At 34.5% G+C, this 25,197-nt stretch overlaps 1 protein-coding gene across 2 annotated transcripts in view; it reads right to left on the bottom strand.

Moving 5' to 3' along the window:
* CACNA2D1 (calcium voltage-gated channel auxiliary subunit alpha2delta 1) overlaps positions 1–25,197 on the bottom strand; it is a 368,301-nt gene that overhangs the window by 37,755 nt on the left and 305,349 nt on the right. The window contains exons 13-21 of one of the 2 annotated variants that reach the window (XM_039723787.1): positions 18,776–18,854; positions 16,651–16,700; positions 14,938–15,027; positions 11,514–11,582; positions 9,773–9,847; positions 8,400–8,474; positions 5,165–5,221; positions 1,267–1,338; positions 103–174 (exon numbers count right to left, since the gene is read on the bottom strand). In XM_039723787.1, the coding sequence (XP_039579721.1) occupies positions 103–174; positions 1,267–1,338; positions 5,165–5,221; positions 8,400–8,474; positions 9,773–9,847; positions 11,514–11,582; positions 14,938–15,027; positions 16,651–16,700; positions 18,776–18,854 (639 nt within the window). The remainder of the gene's footprint in view (positions 1–102; positions 175–1,266; positions 1,339–5,164; positions 5,222–8,399; positions 8,475–9,772; positions 9,848–11,513; positions 11,583–14,937; positions 15,028–16,650; positions 16,701–18,775; positions 18,855–25,197) is intronic. The other variant, XM_039723786.1, reaches the window with a different exon arrangement.

Below are 25,197 nucleotides of genomic sequence, written 5' to 3'. Positions count from 1 at the left end.
AATTGTCATTACAAAATGAATATCATAGCATTTCACCATTTCACATTATTTTTCTGGTTTGGTTTATTCCTGTAAATGTAACTCTTTGGGTTCCTATCTTACCTCATCTTGGGACTTGACCAGTGTTTCAAATGTTTTTTCTCCACTTTCTCCATCTATCATTTTTTTCCGAATCTATTGGCAAGCAAGAAATGGAAATAGTGAAATAAAAAAAAGAGAAAAAGTGTTGGTGTTGCATGTAACATGAATAATCATTTAAGTAATCAAAACATTTCTTAAAAACACAGGAAATGCTAATGGAAATGGCAGCCACAACTCTTAAAAAAATAAGTTTTGCTTACAATTTTCAGATTTTTCCAATTACAAGTTGTTTTATCCAAATATATACTCCATCAGTGGATTAAGAAGCAACAGTTCTGATATACTTTCAATTGCTAGACCATGCCATAAAACTCCTTGTTGTTTGGGCACTGACAGAGAGAGAATGAATTCTGTGTCCATGAAAAGAAGTTTTGCCCAGCATTTCTTGTGCCTGCCAGCACATCTGTGTGATTCAGGTAGTAGCACTGATTTACAGAAACACTTTTGTACTAGCTCAAGAGCAACTCCCCTCTGAAGCAGCCATTTCAAAGGAACTTAAGGCAGAATTAAACAGATACCAAGGCAGGCTAATTACTGTCAATGTAAAAGAACAATTTCAGTGAAAAATATATTAAAAATGTAAAATGTTTAAAAGCCTTTCATTTGATTTCAGAAAACTAACTGATTATCTTAAAAAGTTATCATTTCTGAATATGTTACAAAATCAGTAACTGAAAACTACGCAGAGGAATTAATTTGCTGTCTACATTTAACTTTGCTTCTCAGTTCTCTTACTTGTCACAGAAACGATTTTGCATTAATAGGGAATTATATTAAAATATTTCAGGTAAATATTATATTAAAAAGTGTTATGTTTTGAAAAAAAATTTCTAGTTTTCCTTCCCAGGAATTGTTACTTCATGAACAAAAATTTAAGTAGCAATCATGGTATTTTTCAAAGCGAGAGGAATATAATTCATTGCCCTTGCCTATAAATAATGCTGGGGGATTTAATTTATCTAAATATAAATTCATCTCTATATAAAATCATCCTCTTAACAAATTTAATATTTAGATTTATATTGACATAGATATCCATTAAAAATCTAGAACATTCATTGCTTTGCAGTTACGACATGATGAAATATGAGCAGCAACAAGTGCTAAGAAACCAGGTAATCTCACCTCAACTTTAATATCATTTTCCAATTCAGCATCTAGAAAATCCAACGTAACAGGTTCCTGGGATTTAGGATTCTGAAGCAGAAGACATTAAATAACCAAATAATAAAGACAGAGTACTTTAGTATTACAAACCACTCTAATCCCTTCGTTTCAAATTAGCCTACTTTAGTGGGTTTACTTACCCATCTATTTTAATCTCTTGTAGCATTACTAGTGGCCCTTTCTCATTCATTTTATTTTGTTGAATAGAGAGGTTAATTGGATAAGTGAAAATCAAATTAATATTAATTGACAGTGTCTGTCCACAGCCTGTCATGTATGGGGCTCATGCTGAAATGCTGCTCCCCCTTCCCCTTCTCCTGGTATGTCACAGACTGTACTGCTTTGGGAGGAAGCAGAGGAAGCAGAGGAAGCAGAGGATATGAGTCTCTCACTTGATATCCTGCCTCCTAGAAAGGAGAGAGAAATTTGGGAGAGTTTTCCACTCAACCAGTAAGCTGGGCAACTGTACTCTGCAATTTTACCAAGAGCAGACAACACAGACTTGAGGATGTGAGGTGGGAATAGATTATGGTTCAAGATTCAAAGAGGCAGCAATTACAGCCAATTATTTGGGGTTTATAAAAAAATAAACCCCATTGTTATTGTCAGCATTACAGGACTTTCCTGAACACCTTGGAGTTTTAAAAGCATTTCTTTTGGCATCAGCACTGTTATCTCAGTTTAGAAGATGGAAACCTGTAGCACAGAAATACTGAAACCAAGCTTCCAGACCTAAGAAACATTGATGATGTCAACCATCAAGTATGGAGCACAGAGAACTTTGGTGACCTACATCTGTAAAAACCCTGGCCCCACAGCAGTGCTGAAGACCACTGTAGCTCTGCTGAATTAATTGGACCACTCTCCAGCCTCTGCTCCTTTCTCAGATGCAGTTTGCATTTACTTGGCCAGAGCCATCTACCATATGAGTTCTTGGGAATCCAACTTTTTTTCTGGCAATTTTGCCTAAGCCCCATTGACTGTATATTGTGTGTTGTGTAAATATCATCCATCCTCATAACCCAATAGTTATGTAATGCACCTCCTAAAAGGAAGTGTATTTCTTTATAACTAGGAGTATGGGGGATGTATTACTTAACCATTTAAATCTGACAGTTCAGAGTAGAAAATGAAAAAAAAAATAAATAAGGGATTTCAGCAATTCTCCTATACTGACATATAGACTAAGGGCAGACTAAAGTCCCTTCCTTCAAAATTACAATTATATTCCTCATATTGTAGCATTCTCTGGCAAAGCTAAATGTACATGTGACTGTTCTATCAAGGAATGCAAGCATGTTTCATCACAATACATGTATGTACTAGAAGAAAGTAATATCCTGAACAAAGGGTAAAAGATGCCTTCATGTAACAGTCTGGAGTACTAAGAGCTTAACAGTAGCCCTTATGTTCAAGATTGTAATATAGAATAGTTCCAGAAGAAAAAAGATTATTTCTTCCTTTTCTTGAGGATAAAATGTACAAGTCTCTGGCTAGACAGATTCATTCTTGTTCTTAAGAAGACTTACTGTCTGCTAAGAGAAAAAACAATGCATTTATTCTCAGGAGGAGAATATGTACTGAAAAGATTGCAGACAAAGATTCTGGGTATTTCCTTAAAATATTTACTGAAAACTTCAAGAAAATGTTTGCATTTCTTTTTCTATATGATTAATAAAACTAGCCACTTCAATATAATGGCATTAATGTATGCTCCCTAATTCAAAATTATTCAACTATTGTTATGCAGTTGCTTTTCCCTCCCAACAAATCCACACTCTCAAAATAAGTAACAAAAGGTTAAAATGTAAAAATAAATAAAAATTTATATATCTTACATGCAATGGATAATGAATAGCATGGTCAAACCCAAACAGCATGCATGAAGGCATTGGCATGGCAGAGGAGGCATTTATGAAGTTCACATTCCATTCCAACACACAAAGGAACAAAGAAGAAGATACATGGTAAAAAAAAAAAAATAAAGCCATCACATCAAATCAAGGTCAATACTTGTTTCAAATGATAACCTGGGCTAGTTATAGTCAAGGAGTCCCAAAGACAAAATAGAAAACTTTAATTATGTGAAAATTCAAGTATGCATTAACTATTCTTCCTTTTAAGATTTATATTATATCACTTCACATTTCTTAGATGATACTTATGAATCACTTTTAATAGGTGAAAAAACCTAACCATGTATAAATACATTCTTAGATGTGCCTGAGGCACAAAGACAACCACCAAAATCTAGAACAGAAAATTGCTACACTGCTACTTTAAAAGGGAAGACTAACTCCTCTTTATGCCTCTTTCCCCCAAAAATATTTTTACCAGTATTTGGGCTCCATAATTTTTATTTCCAAGGTTGCCATTTACTGGGGTTTATTTCAAGCCTTGAAGAAACAAACTTACAGTTCAGTTTGTTCTTCTCTTTATCCAGTCATGCGTGTAACATGACTGGAAAAAGCACACCACCACCACATTCAGCAGCACAACTTAACAAAACAGAACAGAAATAAATCACTAGCAATGAAGCATGCAAACAAAAGGATTGCAATCCATTTTCAGCAGGACAAATAAAGGCAAGGATCTATAATTTCAATGACAACTCATGAAGGAAACAAAGAAAGAAAGAACTGGTGCAGCAACATAAAAAAAAAGTTAATTAAAATGTGTGTTTTGGGAGGTCAGTTCTCACAAATTCTATGTATGACCTTCTTTGCTGTGTTTCAGGAGCCTAGTATTTACTCATATCTGCAGTACTAATAAAGACAAAGGCTATTAGGCTTTAAAAAGAAGTGATGGAAAAAGTCAACAAAATCCTGTGCCACAGAGGTAAATTCAGGAGCATCTGGAGTGGATGGGAGCCCAGAGCTTTTCCAGTGCACTGCCAGGCAAATCCAGCAGCAGCCAGACCACACCATAGCAAGCAGAGGAGCCAGGTATGCTGAGAAAACAAAGATTTTTTTTTTTATTCAGTGCTGATTTCTCCAGTGCACAAACAAAAATCCCAGCCCTGAGGTGGCTTTCTACATGTCATAAACACAGCCACCCAACACTCTGTGAAATCACTGACTTGGATCAGGATTTTACACCATGTTTTACTGGTGTTGCTATGCAGGCCACGAGTTTTGCATTACAGATTCCCATATGTGTAAGAAATCAGATTTGATATACTGTGTTTCAGTTTACTGTTTTTCTCGTTACAGAGTTAATATAGTCTTTTAGTAATTTATAAGTTTTCATTAAGTGTTTTCTGCTCAGGAATTGCATTACATAAATGTGACTAGTTACACTATTCAGGTTAATGGGCAGTTAATTCTGTGCAGTTGGGTCTGCTAAACTGAGCAAATTCTGTGGAAATATCAGATAGAACATATTCTCTACTCTGACTTCCCCAGGAAAAAAAACCCAAAAACCTGAACAACTCATAGTCTAGTATGTAATTTTATGCAGCATACACTGCACAATAAAATGGCAACAAAGTCACAAGAATTGTCTTCTGATCTTCTCTTGACTTTGGGTTTATGCAAGCAAAGCCAGCACAAGTAGTCTCTTTTTATTTCCAGTCTTCAAATTAATTTCAACATCTGAAGAAGAATTTTTACAGCACGACTCTAATTAGCACCTATTAGTAAAGCATCATAATTTAATGGAATGCCCTTCACTACAGCCAATAGCATGTTTTCTATTATTTAAACAGGAAAGGATGCAAGCTTCATGCTTTGGAAGCTGTTTGTCACAATGAACAGTTCTCTAGTTAGATTTTTCCTAGTAAGCAGGGCAGAAGCTTTCTAATTATATTTCCAGGTCTATGCATTCTAATGCACTAATCACCTCCATCCAAAGTTACCTGTACATTGGGTCTCCTTTTTCTCAATTTAACTTTTGGTATGCCCACACCAATTTGCTGAAGTAATAAAAAAGCAGTAATTTATATTTAATGCACTATTAGTTAATAGTCTACTTATAGAATGGAACTATTTTTTTCAGCATCTGTGCTGTCCAATGCATGTTTACTACTGCAAGCAGAGACTATTCCTCAACCTGATCATGAGTTCTGAGCTCTCTGCCCGAATTACACACAGTTTTAGGACAGGGAAACAAAAATCAGACATATGTTAATGTGAATAAAATTAACAGAGAGCTCTCCCTTCCACATCCTCTGACGAGTAACATATAGAATGAGAATAGCTTACTTTTTGTTTACTTTTATATTTCATCCTAAAATCCAGCTCCTCTTAAGTTTTGTAAATAACACTAAACAGTAAAACAGAATATTGGACCTCACTGAAGGCGTATGGAGTTTTAGGACTGTCATTAAATGGGTTTTGATCAGAACCATAACAAAAATGAAGAGAAGGATTCAAATCATTAGAATAGATTGAGAAATAGAATTATTTACTGTTTTCAAAATGTAATTAAGATTAAGCTTGTGAATCCATGCTTAATGGACTCACTTCAGTGACTGTTTGTTTGGTGATGCATTCACCTGTTCTTTCCCATAACAGTGGGAAAAATATATCCATATATATGCAGACACACACAAAGAAAATTTGCAATAAAATATAAAATTAAGTACTATAAAAAAGTAGCTAATTACACAAACATAAAAATAGTTTAAGCTGTTTGAAATTATATTAAGATACATATTAAAAAAGTTCTCGTTATGCTTTGGCATAATTTTCTTATATTTCAGCCAATAAGAACATGATGGGAAAGTTGTAAATTATTTTAATATGCTTTTGAATTTGTTATTTGTTGACTTTTCTCAGTTGTGCAAACAACTTTACAAACTTAAAGACAATTTCTCATAATATTTTGTTGAACCAGTTGTGATTTGAAGAAATAGATTTTCAGAAGGAAAGTGGAAGACATTCAAAAGAAGGAAGCATTGGAAGTGTAAGAAACCCTCACCTCTTCAAAGGCAAAGATGTAGTTATGTTTTATTTTACAACTATTGAAAAATTGCTGCCAAAGAGGGTTAAGACGTTGTTTGTTAATAAGTTAACAGCTACTGGAAAGTTCACTTAAAATTAATATGACATATTAAAGAAAGTCCATGAATTCTAAATATATCTGTCTTTGTCGAGTACCTTAGTTTTAAATTGTAGTTCTTGTATCAGTCTGAATATCATGCACCACCCCACACAAACTGGGAGTGGAAAAGTCTAGTCTGTGTAACTGTTAATAACAACAATAACAATAATAATTCAAATGCTTAATGTTACATTTAGACATTGTTCTGCAACGTAACAATTATTATTTATAAAACATCCTGCTTTAAACATAGTCTAAATCAAAGTTTTGAGCATTAAGGGAAAGCTTCTCTGGACTTCTATATCCTTTTACGAGGAAAACTACATGACAATGTAGTTGTCATGAGGCAAAGAGAAACCATGACAATTAGTATCCTAATAATCCATCTCAGTTTGCCTAGATTTAGTTGGGATGAGTTGAGTTTTAAATAGAGGTTTTTATTCTTCAATGTTGTGAGCCAACAGTGCACGATAACAGCACATCTGAGATGAAAAGAGTCCATATCCATCAGTTTCTCAAATGATTAGGTCTAAAACAAGGCTATTGCATTGCTTGTTTTTACATTACTCCTGTGAATGAAAATAGTTTAATTTGCATATAGGGAAAGATAAATAGGCCAATAGCCATAATCTAATTACTAATAACCTCTAATTAAGAAAAGACTGGGTCAGTAATGATGCAGATACTTGCTTCTGAAGAATTCATCAAGAAAAGTCACCAAATCAAAACTTCCACTTTTTAAGACATCAAAATCAAATGGAAATATCCAGAAACTGAAGTCCTGCCCAATTATGAAGACTATATAAAAACCTTCTTTTCCATGGTTTTCCTTTATATTTTTGAAGTGTCTTTTAAAATAAATCAAAAGGGATATCTCATTAATAGTTACAGTCAAGTTATTCTTTTTCTTCTTCAGAAGCACTTTTTTCTTTCTTGTGATACATACTTGGCAAAAGATTTCAAATGTATTAATTACTTCACCAGGAAATTAATTCAAATATTCACAAAGCTGACTTCTCCCAGATTAAGAATTAAATTAATCACTAAAATATGTAGATGAATTCTTAGTTTTTTCTTCTGTCTTTGACAATTAAAAAAGTTACTTTAACTTTGTCCTTTATATAATATAACCTTAAGAATTCACTGAAAAGTTCACTGAAAAAATGCAATTAAAATATGAAACTTTTCAAGAAGTCCACTAAACAGAAGATTGTTTCACATGGAGAAACCTTTCATTAAAACCAAGATCAAGGTTCTGATTTCAGAAAAAAAAAAATCATCCATTCATGTTGAAATTTCTCATCAATGTCAGGGAGGCAAGTTATTTAAGAAGATACAGACAATGTAGGATTCTCCACAAGGTAATGACTACAGCTAATGGATAAAGAGCCAAACTGAAAGACTTGGTTTCTATTTTCCTGAAATTTGATGAAAGTTGTGTCCTAATCATATTTAGAAAAAAAGTATCATGTTTAAACATGAAAGACCTTTCTCAAGTTAAAGTACTAAAAACCTAGTGTTCTGGGGAGGGGTGCTCAGCTAAATCCATCCCAACCCTGAGATCAGGTTTCAGCTCTGGTAAACAAAAAATAAGCAAATAAATAAATACAACAATTCAAATAAAATACATTGTTCTTTCCTCTGATTTCTTTGGTTTTGCAAGTATGAAAATTTAAATCTTTTAAATGAGAAAGTATCCCCCAAAAAAGTGCACGAAAACTCCTCAGTTTGCTTCAAGATTCTTCACAATGATTATACTGTTTTCACAATGATATTATAGCTACCACTAACTGTTTTTATATTAATACATATACTAAAACACTTCACATGTATAAATATGCATTCAAAATATATATATTTTTTATTTTATTAATAAACAAATTCAACACAAGCCAAAGCTGGTGGATTTGGATGAAGCCATATATGCACCACAGATTTTCCTAACACCCACAAAACTGAGAATATTCACTATTGCTGTCTCGTACCATCTGATTTTTTCTGACAATGTCCCCTTTTTGTAGAGAAGTAAATTAGAAGCTGTTTCATACCTTTGGTTGGAGATTTGGATGCAGTAGCACATACCCATTAGGATCAATTGCAAAATAGTATCCATTTGGACAAAGCTGAAAGAAAGAAATGAAGTTTAGCATTATATGGTTTTAAGTAATAAAGAAAGAGTAATTAATGGTTTTCAAGAAATGCTCACATTGTGGAAAACACATGCCTCAGGCATCATGAAGTATAAGATTACGAACACAGACAAGATAATTTCTTAATATTTACTCTTTTCGGATCTTAAACTAGGAGAATGATTTAGGCTGATGAAACCTCTGAAGGTCAGCTGGTACAACCTCTCACTGAAAGCAAAACATAAAGTCCAACTTCAAAAATAAAGTCCAACTTCAAAGTCAGACTAGGTTTCAATTCTTTGAATACCTCCAGTGGTAAGTCCACAACCTCTCTGGGCAGCTTGCTCTCCCTCTTCCTTAATTTCAGCTGGGACTTCCATTGCCACCCCTATGATGGCAGCCTCTTTTTGAGGCAGTGCTAAGGTCCGTTTTCTCCAGAATTCCCATTAATTAACCCTTAGGATCCCTCTTAGCCCAAATGCATCTCTCTCAGCATTTTCCTGTGTACCAGGTACTGCAGACCCTCCGCCAACTTAGTGCACTGGGCCTCAGAGTATTTATTATACTGAGGAGATCAATTTTGGACAGTGTACTGATGCATATGTTTACTGCACAGCTGGTTTTTACTGCCAGGGCACACTGCTAACTTATGTGCTGTGTGTCCTCCACCATGACTCCCAAGTCCTTTCCTGCCCTTTGAGGCAGCCTGTCCCAGCCTGAGCTGTGGTGTGGGATTATTCCATCCATTCTAAATGTAGGATTTTACATCTGCCTTCAGTCAAACTTGTGATGTTCCTTTTCTTCCTCAGCTTTTGTTTTACACAGCACCAGTTATTTTCATAGAAATTCCACAGCTAGATGTCTACATAAATAAATCAGTCATGTCGAGTAGGGTATAAACAGACATCTATATCAAAGAAATTTTCTATAAAGAGAGGGCAAAATGGCAAAATTTATCAGGTGAAATCAGGATTGCATACTCTACATTAATAATCAAGCACTTAACTAAAGAGCAGTGCCTTAAGATATAGGAAGATAATTACTTGTAATACGTCCCCCAATGTAAAAGCTGACTTTTACACAGTGCACTCTGATGGACAAATCACACAGAAACACATATACAGCTGGAGGGAAAACCATCAGAAAATGAACAATAGAAAAGAATATATGAAAAGAAGCCTGCTGGTATTTTGACTCGAATCCAGTCATTGCAGTATGACTTTTGAAATAACATGCACAGAAATCACACATTACACATACATCATGAAAAACCACCAATGCAAGCAGCTTACCGTAAATCGGGGCGTCAGTTTTTTAATGTCCTCCAAAGAGACGTCGACCCCCATTACTCCAAGAATCAGCTGATTCTGGTAAAATTCCAAAATGTTAGTATGTACATGACATATTTACAATGGAGAATAACTGCAACAGTCAGTAAATTTGTATTTTTGCCTTCATCTCTTTTTTGACAGATATTTTTGAGAAGTTGTCTAATTAGTTGTGTGTCAATTCCGAATATTTTAAATTATGTAAAAGGGATTCAAAAGAAAATTTAATAAATTTAGAATAGCATAGAGTATGAAAATTATTTCTGAAGATAAATACTTTCCCAGATTAATACATAATATATGTAAGAACATATATTAATATATAATATATGTATTTATATGATTAATACCTAATATACGTAAGAACAAAACAGCTGAAAGCAAAAGTGATGCAATAATATTGCCAGGTATACAGATACTAAACTACCAGCACCAGCACCGAGCTACTTTTTTTTGCTAAGGTTGGGCAGTTCGTATGTGAGACCTCAAAACAATGAACCCTTTGGGCTATAGTATAAAGATGAATGAAAAATATTCCAACACAATAAAAATCCCCAGTGAGTAAAAGAATCATCAGTATTTGAAATCAGGGACTCGGGTACTACAGTTATTTTGCATATAATTTATTTTCCTACTACAGAAAAGGAGGGCAGTCATTTACATAGTGTGACCTGAATCCCTTCTCCATATGAAAAAAAATTGTCAAATTTGCCGGAGGAGGTATCTTGCAGCCTATAAATATATTCAGGTAGAGATACAAATCGAGCAGATTTGAGTTCTCTTCTTGCTCCTGTGTACTAGATCACGTCTCTTTAGCTTCTCAGAAAGACATCCTTTGATAATCAGCAGTCTGTCACTTTGAACAAGACTCAGACAATTCCAGGCATTGTCTTGTAGATAAGATTAAGAAACATTTTTTTGTTTTATTGCTTTGTTTTTAAAAGGAAACTAGGAGAACTATTCTGAAAGTCAAATAAATAAATGGCACTGATCCAAACCTCATTGATTCATTCTATGCAATACCTGAGAAACTGAATGAAATAATATTTTGTCTAAAATTGTATATATTTTGACCTGAATGGAGTACACCAAAAATAAATACAATACAAAATACAATATTTTACCACACATTGTTCAAGCATATTCCAGATCTGTTTTTTTGTTTTGTGAAGAGGACACATATTCCATGTCAGACAGTAATAGGAATGGGCAATTTTATTCATTCAACACTTAGAATTTAATCTAAGTATAGTGCTCTTTTCCATTATCGTTACTAATTATATACTGATTTATATTCTCTACATCACTGCCTTTTAACCTGAAATGTTATAGCCTCAGAGATTTGCTAGAAATTTATCTGGACATTATTTCTTACAAAGGTCTAAATAATATCATCATCTACTTCCCATCACCATCTACTTCCTATCTATTGAGCACTTAATGCATTCCCACTGCAAATAAGGCCCAGGGATAGATAGTGGAATGACACACCCTGAAACTCAGAATAACAAGAAGGGTAAAAGAACACTGCATTTTCTGTTCCCAGGAGGTTATCAGGTAAGCAAATATGACCCCTTGTTTCTAATGTACAAGACAATTACACTAAAAAATACCCTATGGACATACACATACTTCAAGGCATTTAACATTAAATTTAATTTCTATAACTGATGCTTTTTTATTTTTCTTTGAACAAAAAGCTTACGATTTTCCCATTTTGTTCCCTTGTTAGATTGAAGACAGGCAGAGTTCCTGTAATCACAAGGCCCAGCTCCTAAAAAATAACCAGTGAAGAAGAGAGAAAAAGACTTTTTAGTTAAAAAGCAAATGTTAAGCCATAATATATTAGAACAATGGAAGAATGTGTGTAAGCAATTACTTTCAGTTTTTGTAAAAACAATTACTTTCAATTTTGTAAAAAAGAGAAAATAATAATACTTCACTGACCTGATGAATAGAAAGTTAAAATTATGATTTTTTTTTGTCCACATATTAGTGGGATCAGTATATTATTTTTTAAAGATAGATGTTGGTCAACAACTTAGGATAAAGAAGCTTCAAAAAACCTAAATGTTATGAAAACATATTTGCAACTACAGTATCCACTATGTGTAAAGCTATGGATAATGGAAAGGAAAGGAAAGGAAAGGAAAAGAAAGGAAAGGAAAGGAAAGGAAAGGGAAGGAAAGGAAAGGAAAGGAAAGGAAAAGAAAGGAAAGGAAAGGAAAGGAAAGGGAAGGAAAGGAAAGGAAAGGAAAGGAAAGCTTAGAAATATTAAATTTCCATTTGGAGTGATTGTGTTTGTCTTCCCAAATCACCTCTAGTGTGATGGAGCTCTCCTCTCCTTGAGATGGCTGAATTCCGGCTGGCCCATGGGAATTGGAAGCAGTGAATTAATTCTCTATTTTGCTTTGTTTGTGTGCACAGCTTTTGTTTTCCTATTAAACTTTGTCTCAAGTCACAAATTTCCCCTTTGATTGTTTCTCCAGTCCCACCAGTGGGGGAGTGAGTGAGGAGCTGCATTGGGCTTGGTTGATGGCTGGGGTAAGACCACAACAGGTATATAACACATACAGTGTTATATGTAAAAAAAAAAAAAAAAGACAAATACAACAGGCAATTCCTCTACTTTTTCTATCATCACTACTTTTGAGTGGTGTGCAATAATGTCTATCATGGGCTTGGCAAAATCAAAGTCTGTTCTGGTACTGAGGAAACTGAGGCAAGGAATTTGCATTTATTTGGGAAGATATACGAAATCTGTTTTTCCTTTAGTAACCTTCACAAATCATACTGAAAATAGGATCCAGAACACCATATGTTCAGATAGCCAGGAAAGTTTTGTTTTCTATTCCAGACTGTCCATAGGGGGATTTCTACCTTTTTTTTATGTGATTGTTTGAGTTTAATTTCAAACTTTTCCTCTTCATTTATGCTCACTCTCCTTCCATCTAGTTTATTGAGGAGTCATATCCCTTTTCTTCCTTTGTTTCATTTGCAGAAAAAAAAAAAGAAAAAAAAAGCTGGAACACTATATGAATCCATTCCAGTGTAATCTGTTCTCTATTTTCCCAGTCTAGTAGCACCTTTTTGAATTTTTGAATTTTAAACCATCCTTCATGAATTTTCATTTGTGTATCAAATGAAAGGTAATGAGGTAAGAGTAAAGTTACAAGCAAAGTGAAGTGGATTTTGTAGGAAAATAAGAGACATGGGGATGAATCAGTAGAGAAGATATTATTTAAAAGAAAAATTGAAAAGATACATAATGAAATAGGAGGGGGATGTATGAGGGATAACACAATCTCCCCCCCTACAAAGAAAAAAAGAAGGTAAAGCTAGAGAGGATAACAATTATGAAAAAAATTTGCTTAACTGTTAAACCTAAAAGTATCTGAAAATTCTGGGATCATCTTGAAAATGAACCCAGAACAACACAGAAATAGAATCTGAAGGAACAGGGCTATGAAAAAGATGTGAATTGCTACAAATACATCAAATTATTAAAAACAGTCTTGAAAGCCAGACTGAAATGAAAGTTCCTCTTCAGATTTTTATAACCTGAATTTATGCACTAATGTGGCCTCATGTAATGCACTTTGCATTACTTTAGTCTTAGCCAAAAACTAGCCACTGGATAGCAAGGACCAAATTATAGGAATGAGTCCTTTAAGCCACAAGCAAGAGAACTGTAAGCCCTACATGAGGGAATTCTTTTATGGAATTTAAGATAACAAACAACTGTGACAACTTAGACACCCTCCCTTGTACAACCAAGAATCAGGAAAAGGCTTAGAGGGGGTTAGATACACCTATGCCTTTATAGTCCCAACTGTGATGAAAAAGTCCACAAATTTGAACCTTTACTTCAGTACTTTACCTTGTTTTGTTTGTCCTACTTTATTTACATATAATTATGTGTATATATGTGTGTATGTACATAGACAAATATATGTATATATAATCATAAACACACATATGTAACACGTGAAGGCAGAAAACCTTGATGAATGAACCCACTGAGTGCATAAAGCAACACAAGAGATGCCTGCAGGTGTCACTTATTTTACTTGACTAAACAGATCCCTATTCCTAGTTACAAACTTATCTTTGGCTTTAACACAGGATATGTACAGAGCGTAAGAACTTCTGTCATCACATCCTTTATGTTTCCAGTAAGTACCTCAAAAATAACAAACAAAACGTGGTGAAGGAACTTCTGGACATTGAAATTTCGATGAAAAACTAGTTCCTCTGTCATGCTCAGTTGTATTGACAGTATAAATTATATGTTGATAAAAAAAAAATTACAGAAATGCTGACTGACGGGAAGATGTGCATTTTGACATGACGTTAGACAACTGCGTGAGCTTGGATAAATACGTGAGTCCAAATGACCATTTTGCAGTAATTTTTGCCAGAAGTTGCTCATTCAGAGCAAGAGATTAGATATCTGCTAACAATACTTTTCCTCCTGTAGTTTCCTGAGCATGTGTGTTTTATAAGAACAAAGTGATAAATTCAGCAGTAAGAAAGCTTTTCATATCTATTTTTCTTTATATCTCCATTATTTACACTGTCCAATTAAAGGTTAAAGAAATCATTACCTTGAGCAAGCAAAGAATTACAACCACCAAAGTTCAAAATTTGTGCAAATACTTAGTAATACTGATAGATTTCATTATTCCTGGAATGTTCTTTGGAAGGGAAAAAAAAGAAAAAACTAAGAATTCTAAGAATTCCTCACCAGAAATGTAACAATTGACCTTTACTGCAGTAGGTAAAACAATGGAAAGCTTCTTTGGTTTTTTTTTTTTTTTTTTTTTTTTTTTTTTTTTTTTTTTGCTAAAGCTGAGAACAGCAGTGGCCTACACTTCAAAGTCTGCAGAGAATAAACTGATTTTCTCCATTAAATTTCAGGACACTTAGATGGATACTAGGTGCAAGTAAGACCAGCACATTATAAATAGGTCTCTTCCAAGAGGCTGCGGTATTGATGTGTATAGATGATAGAAACACAAGAACATCATGTTTTTAACTCTAAGAAATTGGATTCTTGGGAAAGCAGACCCACACAGTTACTGATTTTCTAGAATTCTTACTTTAATAGAGATAAATACAGATCATACCAGAGCATCCAGATAGACATTTGTCCATTGGACTTGTTTGGCTTGCTCTCCAGCTAAAACCATTGGTCTTCCCAAAACATCCAGATACTCCTGTTAAAAAGTGTAATGAACTCATCAGAAGGCAATTATTAGATCAAAGAGCACAAACAATATTAAAATAAACAATAATTAAATAGTAAAAATTCAAAATATCAGGGGAAGAAAGGAAATCAAAAGTCACCATTACTACAGGAGGAGCATTTATTTGCTTCTTAAAAATTGTACCACAAAACTCAGTCCTCAGTTTGCGGTTTGGACTGAAAAGGTAATTCTTGTATTTCATTCCCAGTCACACAGACCTTAAACACTCATAACCACCACTCTTTTTCTACAAAATGAGAATTGCAACTATTTCTTATTTAATTGCTAATGACATCAAGAAATTGCAAGCAGATTACAGAACTGTCAGTCCAGAAGAAAGAGTGGACAATGGAGGGTCAGTGGTGTAATATCTGGGTATGTTAAGCTCCTACAGCAACAATTTGCGTAACTTCTTTTGGAATAACAAAAATCAGAGCTATAAAACTTATTTTTCCTGCCTTCCTTCAGTTTTTGAGTATGGCTAAAGCTGGTGATCTTATGAAATGTCAGGTTTCTCGACTTATTTGGGAGTGGATGCCATCAACCTTTTTTCAGTCATCAACTTTTTCTACTTGTCTGATCTTATTAGGGATACATCTTGCCAGACACTGTCTGGAAGAGTTTAACAGAATCAAAGGGTTCTTATTCAAGCCAAAAAAGGATTCTTATTTTCTGCCAAAAAATGTCATGCCTGGCCTTGGAAGGACAAAGAACTGCTAGGATATTTCTCTGCTGTTCTGGACATGTGAGTATCTGGACTTTCAGACAACTGAAAAGAGTAATTGTTCTTCTACACTGTCCATCTTCAGTTTGGATCCCATCATATAACCCTGGAGTCCTGTGCCTTTATTTATCTACATGCAAGTCTGCTAACATGTTCCTACATCCTTTTTGAAGGAAAGAAGTGCAGTCTCTTCCAAAAGGGTTGGATCCACCCAGGTACCTCTCCTATAAAGCAGGATTGTACTGTAGCACCCACATGAGTTCAGATGCTCTACCAGGGCTATCCTCTCACATACATCTACAGACCCCTCCACCTGGTACAACCCCTTTGGATCATGCAGAAAGTATGGCAGAGGGTGAACTATGATTTCTTAGACACATTATAAAATATTACTGTTTTTATAGAACTTTATAATGAAATTGCTGTCGTGTCTCAGCATCAAAGTTTGAGGGACCATGTAAGGCCTGGAGGGAAGCTGAGCCAAAAGCACAGTCCTTGTGCAGAGGCCTGCAGGGTCCAGAGCACTTCAGACACTCCATGGTGTGCCCATGGTCAGCCTGCTTTGGAGGAGGTGAACGTGACCAGTGTTGGGAGCAGCACACAAGCTGCTCTGGACCAGCTGGCCAGGGTAACAGGGATAACGTTTTAAATTGGTTCTCTGCAACCACTTAAAATAAAAAGCAGAACATTTTAAGAGAACAATCTATTAAATGTAGAAGAAAGCCTTAATTTTTTTCTCTTTTCTAAAGGCAGTGAATCTTAAAATTCACTTGATTTTATCATAGGTGAAGAGTGAACATATCCAAGAACATATGTTAATCCACTTTCTGCATGTCAAAACTGCATCTGGATTTGACCAACTCACTTACCTGGGTGTTTATTCTTATGGCTCCAATAGATGGGATTTCATAATAATAACCTAAAATTTGAAACAGAAATAATACCATTTTACCATAATAAATTGCCGCACTCTTAATCTTGAAGAATTTAATTTAGCTTATAATTTCTAGTCTAAATTCTATTAGAATTATTGTTTATGAATGAAATACTTTTTAGTAGATGCCACCACAATGCATGGCCATATGATGGGTCACCATGTCGTTCAGACCAAGGTAGTCACTCTTAAGTAATGACAGTTATAATTTGTCACTTTTGGCTGTTTTGTTTAAGGCTGTATCATATACTGAGTTTGTACTCATGAAATCCCACTTACTATGATGTGCAAGTATATTTAATGTTTCTTTTAATATGCTGCAACCTAATTATATACTGAATGCATATAGAAATGTAAAAATAGCTATGGTCTGCCGCAAGAGTGAATTCATAGTATAAAAATATAAGGCAGTCTCCGGAATGAAAAAAAAGCTAATGGGTATTTCTCCTACACTGAGAATGTACATCAGAAATGTCTTCATTTAGCACTGATTTTATTGCTCATTTGTTTGAATTAAAAATATTTAAAATACTGTCCGTGTAATAAGACTGAAGACAGGCACTGAGATCCATCTTCAGTCCAAGAAAATTTTAAGTCAGATTGCAAGGAAGAGGCAGAGAATTAGAGAGGCAAAAGTATTGACATTAGTAATTTCCTTTGCTGTATGCGAAATCTTTTAATTTAGGAAAAATAAAATAAAACTGCTTCTTTGATGTGCAAGCAAATAATCACAGGAATTTTGGACAGAAGATTATGATGATTTTCCTTCAATAATAAGATGACATAGGTGGTTATGCTTTAAACCAGCTGGTCCTCATTTGTTTTAAAACAATGGAGGTCACACGCACACAGTATTTTGAGATACAAAGATGGTGGTCAAAAAAAAACTCTGTTCAAAACACAAATGTCAAATTTCTCTTGTTATCTGACAATGCAATCTGCTCTTCATGGAGTTGTAGTATCTTCTGAATGACTTGTCAGCATGCCGAGGGTTTCATGAGGTTATGACACATATGTATGCTATCCATCCAGGCTATGGATTCTTCTAGTTTGTTTTTTGGGTTTTTTTTCCCATATCTATGCCTTTCTTTTATATTTGCTTTATGTTACTCATCTGTCTGAGCATATCTTTATCTCTTCCCTGGCAGTCCTAATTTTTGAGATTCTTTGTAATTCAGCTCACCTCACACCTCCTACTTCTCACCAATTTGAAAAATAGTTTTACATTTTTATTCAGGCCTGGAAATTGCTCTATTTAAAACATAAGCAAATGTTTGATAAATTATGTTTTCAACTTATCTCTATTCTTTTCTATTATTTCTCTTCTAGTTTCTGCTATATGTCTCTATCTCATGCCTTGTTGTACAGTTATATTATACGATATTTGTGACTCAAATTTCTCACACTCAAAATATTTCTGAATACATTTTTAATGTAAAAATTTAATATAGAAAACATTTTACTTCCTTACTTTCACCTTATTTACATTTTCTTTTTGTCTTACATAAAGAAAACAAAATAAAAATAGAAAATACAAGAAGCTCTCAGAAACTAGGAAATCACAGCAAGAATAATTTTGATAATTTTATTTAAAAAGGGAAAAAATTCGAAGTATCTTATCCCTTGTAAGTTTTGGAGAAAAACAGAAAGAAATGTAATGAGCCAACTAACCAAACAAAAATCCCTTTGTCCAGACCACTTAATTTAAACCAGCTTTGCCTAATTTCTTATCTGTCATCAGTTCCAACTTTACATAGATGGCTATTACAACAAATATTCTCAAAACTGAACCATAATGGCTCATTATTATAAAAACTACTGTGGTAGTTTTTATACAATATGAAGCTTTAAAAAAAGCAGTAATGAAATAAATATACCAGTTTCTCATTTACATGTGATTTTTTTCATGTATATATTATGTAATAAATTAACTTTGGAAATTCTAATAACAAATACAATAAACTTAAAAAACCAAGCTGAAAAATCTGCATTTTTAGGGAACATAGATATCACCTACCCAAAGCTCTAGCAAAGATCAGTTTAAAAGAAAAACACAGTACCTTTATTTTCACAGGCCATCCACTGTATGGGTCCTTTGTCATAATTATGTTGGCCAACAGAAAATGTGAACACACGTACCTGTGCAAGTCAAAACCAATGCATATAACAACTGTGTACCATTTATTAGTTGTGACCCTCAAGTCAATGATACCTGTATTTTTCATAAATTTGAATAGAAAAAGAACACTATGAATTCTCTAGTTTTTGTAACCATTATAGATATGAGAGATGTAAAAAATAGATTATTTTATTTTGTGTATTACTATTGTTTCTTCCATGATGTAGAATCAAGAAGAATGTTCTTTTACACAGCCTTCGTACTTTAAAAGTCTTACATTGGTGATTGTTCATGAAGAAGTTAAATTTTTAAGTTCCTTATTCTAGGGCAGTAATTATAATTATTCAGGTTTTGTTTAATTAGTTGAAAAAACCATAATATTAGATGCTTACCAATGGCTTAAAAAGAATATATGTGTGGCAGTAGAATTCAAAGCAATGCAAAACAGGTCTTTAGGATTTAAAATATCCAGATAGTCCACAAAATAATTTCTCATTTTGCTCAGACTCGGTCTTCTTTATGTAAAACCACTAAATTAGTTCAACAGACTTCAACTTCCTTAAAATGGGTAAGCTTCTGATTTTTCACCTTAAGCTCTTGATATTCATTGTGGGGTTTTTCAGCATAATTCTATCTTTTTTTACATAATGTTATTCTAATCTATCTCAGCAACTATAAGGAGTTATGGCTTCAGAAAAATTCACCAAAATCTCTCTAAGTTTTGGACTGAAAACAGACTTTTCAGCTGAAATAGTTTTCCTTGCAATTTTCTGATTTGAATAGAAAAATTTAAACCCAAAACTTAGTATTGTTTTAAAATTATTAAAAAAATCTTCAGACACACAGAAAAATTAAAAATACTATTTTTCAGCTTCTAGCTGAATATTTTGCTCTAAATTTGAGTTCTTCTGTTAAAAGCTGGGAAAATTGTTTTCCCAACAGTTTTAATAAACTGCTCACTATATTTGTATCCCTCTCTTCAAGGGTCAGAAACCTTTTCCATTTTAGGCATCTCTTTCTTTACGAATCTTTAACTTTACCACTTCAATATACAAATCATGGATCACAATATGAAATCAGAATGAAAATTCCTTTCTATGGATTGGATGCTTCAAATTAAAATATACTACAAATAATTTGCATGCAGGCTGTGAGCAAGTAATAAGGTAATGTTTTTGTTAAATAATGCACTCTAAATTTGCAGAGACTCCTTGTAAACAACTGATCATTGCTAAGTTTGTTAGTGACTATTTATAAAAATTTTCACCACATTATTTAGTATGCTCAATTAGAACCCAAATCTTCACTTCCCAAATAGGCAAAAAAAAAAAAAAAAGAGAGTGTGACATAATCAGAGCACAAGTATTAACGAAGAGCTGTAGGAATGGATTCACATCATCCATCAGCAGGTAGCAAATGGTGAAACTTTATTAGTGTTGACCCCTGTATACAAGAAGGGCAAACAAATCTTTGTGCTGGATGCCATTTTTAATTAACAATATGTTCTGATTTCCTTTATCCATACAATCCCTTTGTTTCTGCAGTTAAAAGGAGAATTAAAGCAACTGATTTAAGTGCTTGTTTTATAGTTTAAGACTACTCCATATTGGGTCATTCCCCACTAATAAATCAAGCCAATTACATTTCTGGCTACACAGATAGGGATAGGAATGACTATGCCTGCTATGCCTGCATGATGGTAATTTTTTTCCTCATAGTTCATATAGATAAAGACAGATGAAAAATACCTTCTATTACCCTGAAAATATCAGAATTTATAATGTAAAAATGACTTTACATGGCACGCTTACATCTCATTTATTAATAATGTACCACATTTCCCATCCCCCTTTTATTCTTGACATCTTTTAAAAAATGACAGCTTAATTAATCTAATAGATCTTCTACTTAATTAGCATCTATTTTTTTCTTATTTGATTATCACCATGTTATTTTATACTGGCACCTCTCAGCTCACAAGGTCCCTGCCTACTATATTCCTGTTCTTTTTGAATTCACACTGCTCCCAGTTCATTGTCCACTAAACACTTGATTCAGAATAGATTCTTCTCAAAAACTATGGAAAAACCCCACTGATGGTCACTAATTAGATACTTGAGAGACCTGATGTTTCTTTTGGATTAAAAGCCACCAAGTCATGTGGGTTCTCTTGTGTGTGCAGAAAACATATGAGTCAATTAGACTGGACTGTCTAGCATTTGATCTCAAATGTAAAAATGAAACACTGAATTGGATTCAAATTGCGAAATGCTGTGTAATTTAGGGAAAAACAGCAGTGTGTTAAATCTGCAACAAATCTATAAAGAATTTAGAATTTAAATTATTGACAACAAGCAGGAGACAATATATCTGATTTACTGTTCCTTGGATAATTAACAGAGATAAAGAACTGCAATGAAAATTGGAGATTTTAATTGTTACTTGGTTTGGCAAGAGGGTGGGATATTCAAAAGAGTATTCTTTTTCCTATTGCCTCATCTGGAATTGAGTAGGATGACAGACCAGCTGGAAAAATGAGTCAGCAAGTCAAATTAAACAAGCCAAATTTAACAAAAAAAACCCAAAAAACCTCAAAAAAACCCAAAAAAATCCCCCCAAAAAACCACTCTGCTAAATTTTCTGTGACAGGACCCAGAGTCAGCCAAAGGACTGAGATGTACTTTTCTATATGTTCTCCTTATAGACATCTCTCCAAATAAGACAATAGGCTATTGAATTAAAAAAAAAAAAAAAAGAAGAAAAAGAAAAACAAAGCAACAACAAAAAAACCCCCAAACATTTAGTTACTTTTAATAGGGAATTTATGACTAAGACCACTTTAGGCAACTAGATCAGGCACAATGGGTATAAGCACCTCTCCCTTTGCCTGTCCTTTAAGCTTGATTTCAACCAAGTGGGTTTCTGAGTTGAAGCAAAATGCCAAGTAGTCTTTGATCCCCAGAAGTTGTTTTCCTCCACCACTGAGGCCTGGTTATTGCTTCTCTCTGCCTCTCTGCAGCCTCTTGGATTCTGTGTAAACTGCAGTTCCTGGGTGGTTTTGCCATGACATTTCCTCTCCACCACCCTCACTAGGGATGGACATTTGTGCTCCCCAGCCCATTTCCTAGGGAAAGGGCAACCTTGGCTCAAGGCAGATCTGTTTATTCTCTTCATAAAGAAACATAATTTCCAAAGCAGTAAAATTAATGGAAAAATAAGATAAACAAATAGGAGCTGTCATGTTTTCTGATTTGCAATGCAGCTATTCAAAGTAAAGCTCTTCTAGAAAACTTCAACCCCTAGAATAGAGAAGAACTAGAGATGTGCACAAGCCTGCCCTGCCAGCCCATCCAGGCACTGTCTTGAAATTGTTCTGAAATATAAAAGTCCTAACTTTAGCAAAGGAGTTCAAAACTAATTCTCTGTTTTTTCCTCACTGAGACTAACCTTGGGGAGAAAAAAAAAATCATTTAAATAATAATTTACAGTATATAGCAGAGGACTATACTAATTAGCAACAAAACTGAGTGGCACAGGCTGCCCAGTGAGGTTGTAAATGTGCCTCTTTGGAGGTTTTAAACACCACCCTGGATATGGCCCTGAGCAACCTGGCCTGATCTTAGACCTGATATTGAACTAGAGACCTCTGCAAGGCACTTGCAATCCAGGTCATCCTAGGAACCTATGAAGGGCAGCAAAGGAATACACGCAAAAATTCAACTCCTAAACAGAACAAGCCATCCTAGGAACCTATGAAGGGCAGCAAAGGAATGCAAAAATTCAACTCCTAAACAGAACAAGTGATACATAGAAAAGAATTCTACAAAAACAGAGGGAGAAGAACTTTACTGAAGAAAATATAATTGTATCATTATAGAACTAATTTTCTATTTATTTGTTTCTTTCTCATGGAGTAAGATCATAAGTACCAAGGTGAGTGAAAAAGATTTTGCCTGCTACACATTTTTTTGGGACAATGGCACTCAAGAGAGTTGTGGTGAAGACAATAATGAAGGGGTATCTATGAAAAAGCTGCTTCCCCTACAGATGTAATTTGCTTTTTATGTATTTTACTTCTTCATTTTACTGTTGGAATAAAATTAAGAAAGATTAAATTAGATGCTTCCTTTGGGTATATCATGTTATGAGTATTACAAAAAATTAAGGCTTGACTGAAATTAATTCAAAGGGGTAATTAAACACAATGCACTTGCTGTTTAGGCTACTGCCTATATGTGTAGACAACCTAGAATCCTTGAATCACTGAATGTTTTCATTGGAAGAGAAATTAAAGATCATCTCATTCTAACTCCCCTGTTAGGCCTAAAAGCACTGCACCCACTCTGCATGCCCTTTAGTGTGGAAGAAATGCACATTTTTGAGAGATAAATGATTTGACTTGAATTCTGTGCTACTGGAATGAGAGGGCTCTAAATAACAATTTTTGTGCATCTCTTTGCTTCTCTGTTTATGAAAAGATTAATTGACATTTGGAGATATATATGTCTACTTTACCAGATACCAAGAGAGCTACACAATTAATTAATTTAGTTGGATGCAGGCAAGATGAATTCTGTCACTTTATGCCTAGCATGTAAAGAGTGGATCTTTCTGTACCACTACATAAACAAACTGACTATGATCAAAAACTGAGCTCATCAAACCATTCAGCTTTGGTTTTCATGATGACAGTAAGATTTCAGAACATTTTACTCTGGCCTTTATAGCTGCAGGTAAAGATTCACAGACAAATTTTTTTTACTATACAACAAGAAAAGCTGTGCTAAAGGGGAATAAATAATTCAGTAATTCCAGAATGACCCAGGAAATTATCTTTCCCAGTAATGGGTTTACAGATTATTGGAGATGAGGAAAACTCGATTGCAGTTTATATTTAATAGTTACACTTCTGAAATAAAAGGACACCATAAGAAGCCTATCATTCTGAATAAAATCATAAAACTGCTCTTCTATTTTCCGTTATGCATTCTGTCTTCTAAATCCCTTGTAAGTATAGCTTGTAAATCATTTAGTCATTTTTGTGTTTTATGCTGTAGGCCAGGGAGATGTTATGTAGTTTTCAAGCTGCCCCAGCTAAAACTGTGGATGCATTTTTTTCCTTACATTTTTATATCTGTGGGCAGAAATTTGAAGATTATTTTGGATTCTGCTGTGAGTTAACTGAGAACAGAAGACATTTATGACCAATTTGAACTGAGAACAGATCTTCAGAGGACAATCTGAAAACACAATACACTAACTAGGAAACCACCTAGGATTAGCCAATAGGCTACACCAAATACAGAGTCACCTAAATTCTGGCTAATAATCTGTCATGCTGAACTTCTCAGTTCAGGACATCCAGGGACACAATCCTGAACCATTTAGGTTAGAGCTGTAAATGTAAAGCTTTTTTTTGTTTCCTTTCTTAGAAGACAAAGGAAGTTCTGAGTTTAACAGCAGGGACAAGACTCACAACCATGTGCTAAAGGACAGTTTTAGGATCCCTTAAGGCACCTTTTATGCATTACATAAAATGGAACAGAACCCATTTTCTTTCTCAGGCCATGAGGTCAAGTGGCACAGTATGGTTCACATCTCTATAGCTACAACACGGTGTCATCCTCCCTCCTGCCTGGCCCCAATCTCAGGTCATCTCACTGTAGAATTTTTTGGGAATAAGCCCTAGCTTATGCTATCACTGAACTGAGCATTGATATGGCTAAAAGAACTTACTGCCACAGGGCAGGAACAATTCTGTTGGGTCTGCTAACAACTGCAGTTTTGGATAACTGGACATTTCTGCAGCCTGCACCTTGGCCCTGGATTGTTTATTAGTATGGACAGAGATGTCTGGTTCACTCCTGCAAGTAAGGCTGGTTTTCTCATGACAGAGCCCTAAGCCCCAGCTCTTCAAAATTACTGGACAGTGGTGCCACTAAACTTATACAAGAGAGATCAGTACTTGCAAAAAAGAGTCAGATGGGTTCATGATTCTCAGTTTGAACACATTCATAACTTCCCCAGCTTTGAGTGCCAGGCTCTAGAAAGTTCAGAAATTGGAGGTCCAGGCTTTTGTATGCAACTGTCAGGCTGCTGATGCATTTTGCCATTAATAGCAGTTGGGAAAAAGAAACAGAGATGACCTAAGCAGCAGGGTATGACACCTAGTCAGGTGCCAAAGTTTTGAAGTTTGAAAGGTCTAGAACTCAGAAAGCGGAATTAACAATTTAATGTCAAATTAGGAAATAAAAATAATGGTATCATACACCAGCAGATATGTATCAAGTTATATTTTTTATATTTATGACTAAACTAAGATCTTTCCTTTGCTGTGGGTACTCTCCAACAATATGTGCAGAC

Source organism: Passer montanus, unplaced genomic scaffold, assembly GCF_014805655.1.
Source record: "Passer montanus isolate IOZ18808 unplaced genomic scaffold, ASM1480565v1 scaffold50, whole genome shotgun sequence".
NCBI classification, from domain to species: domain Eukaryota; kingdom Metazoa; phylum Chordata; class Aves; order Passeriformes; family Passeridae; genus Passer; species Passer montanus.
The sequence above is the reverse complement of the archived record's forward strand: the minus strand, read 5'-3'. Positions and strand labels throughout refer to the sequence as shown.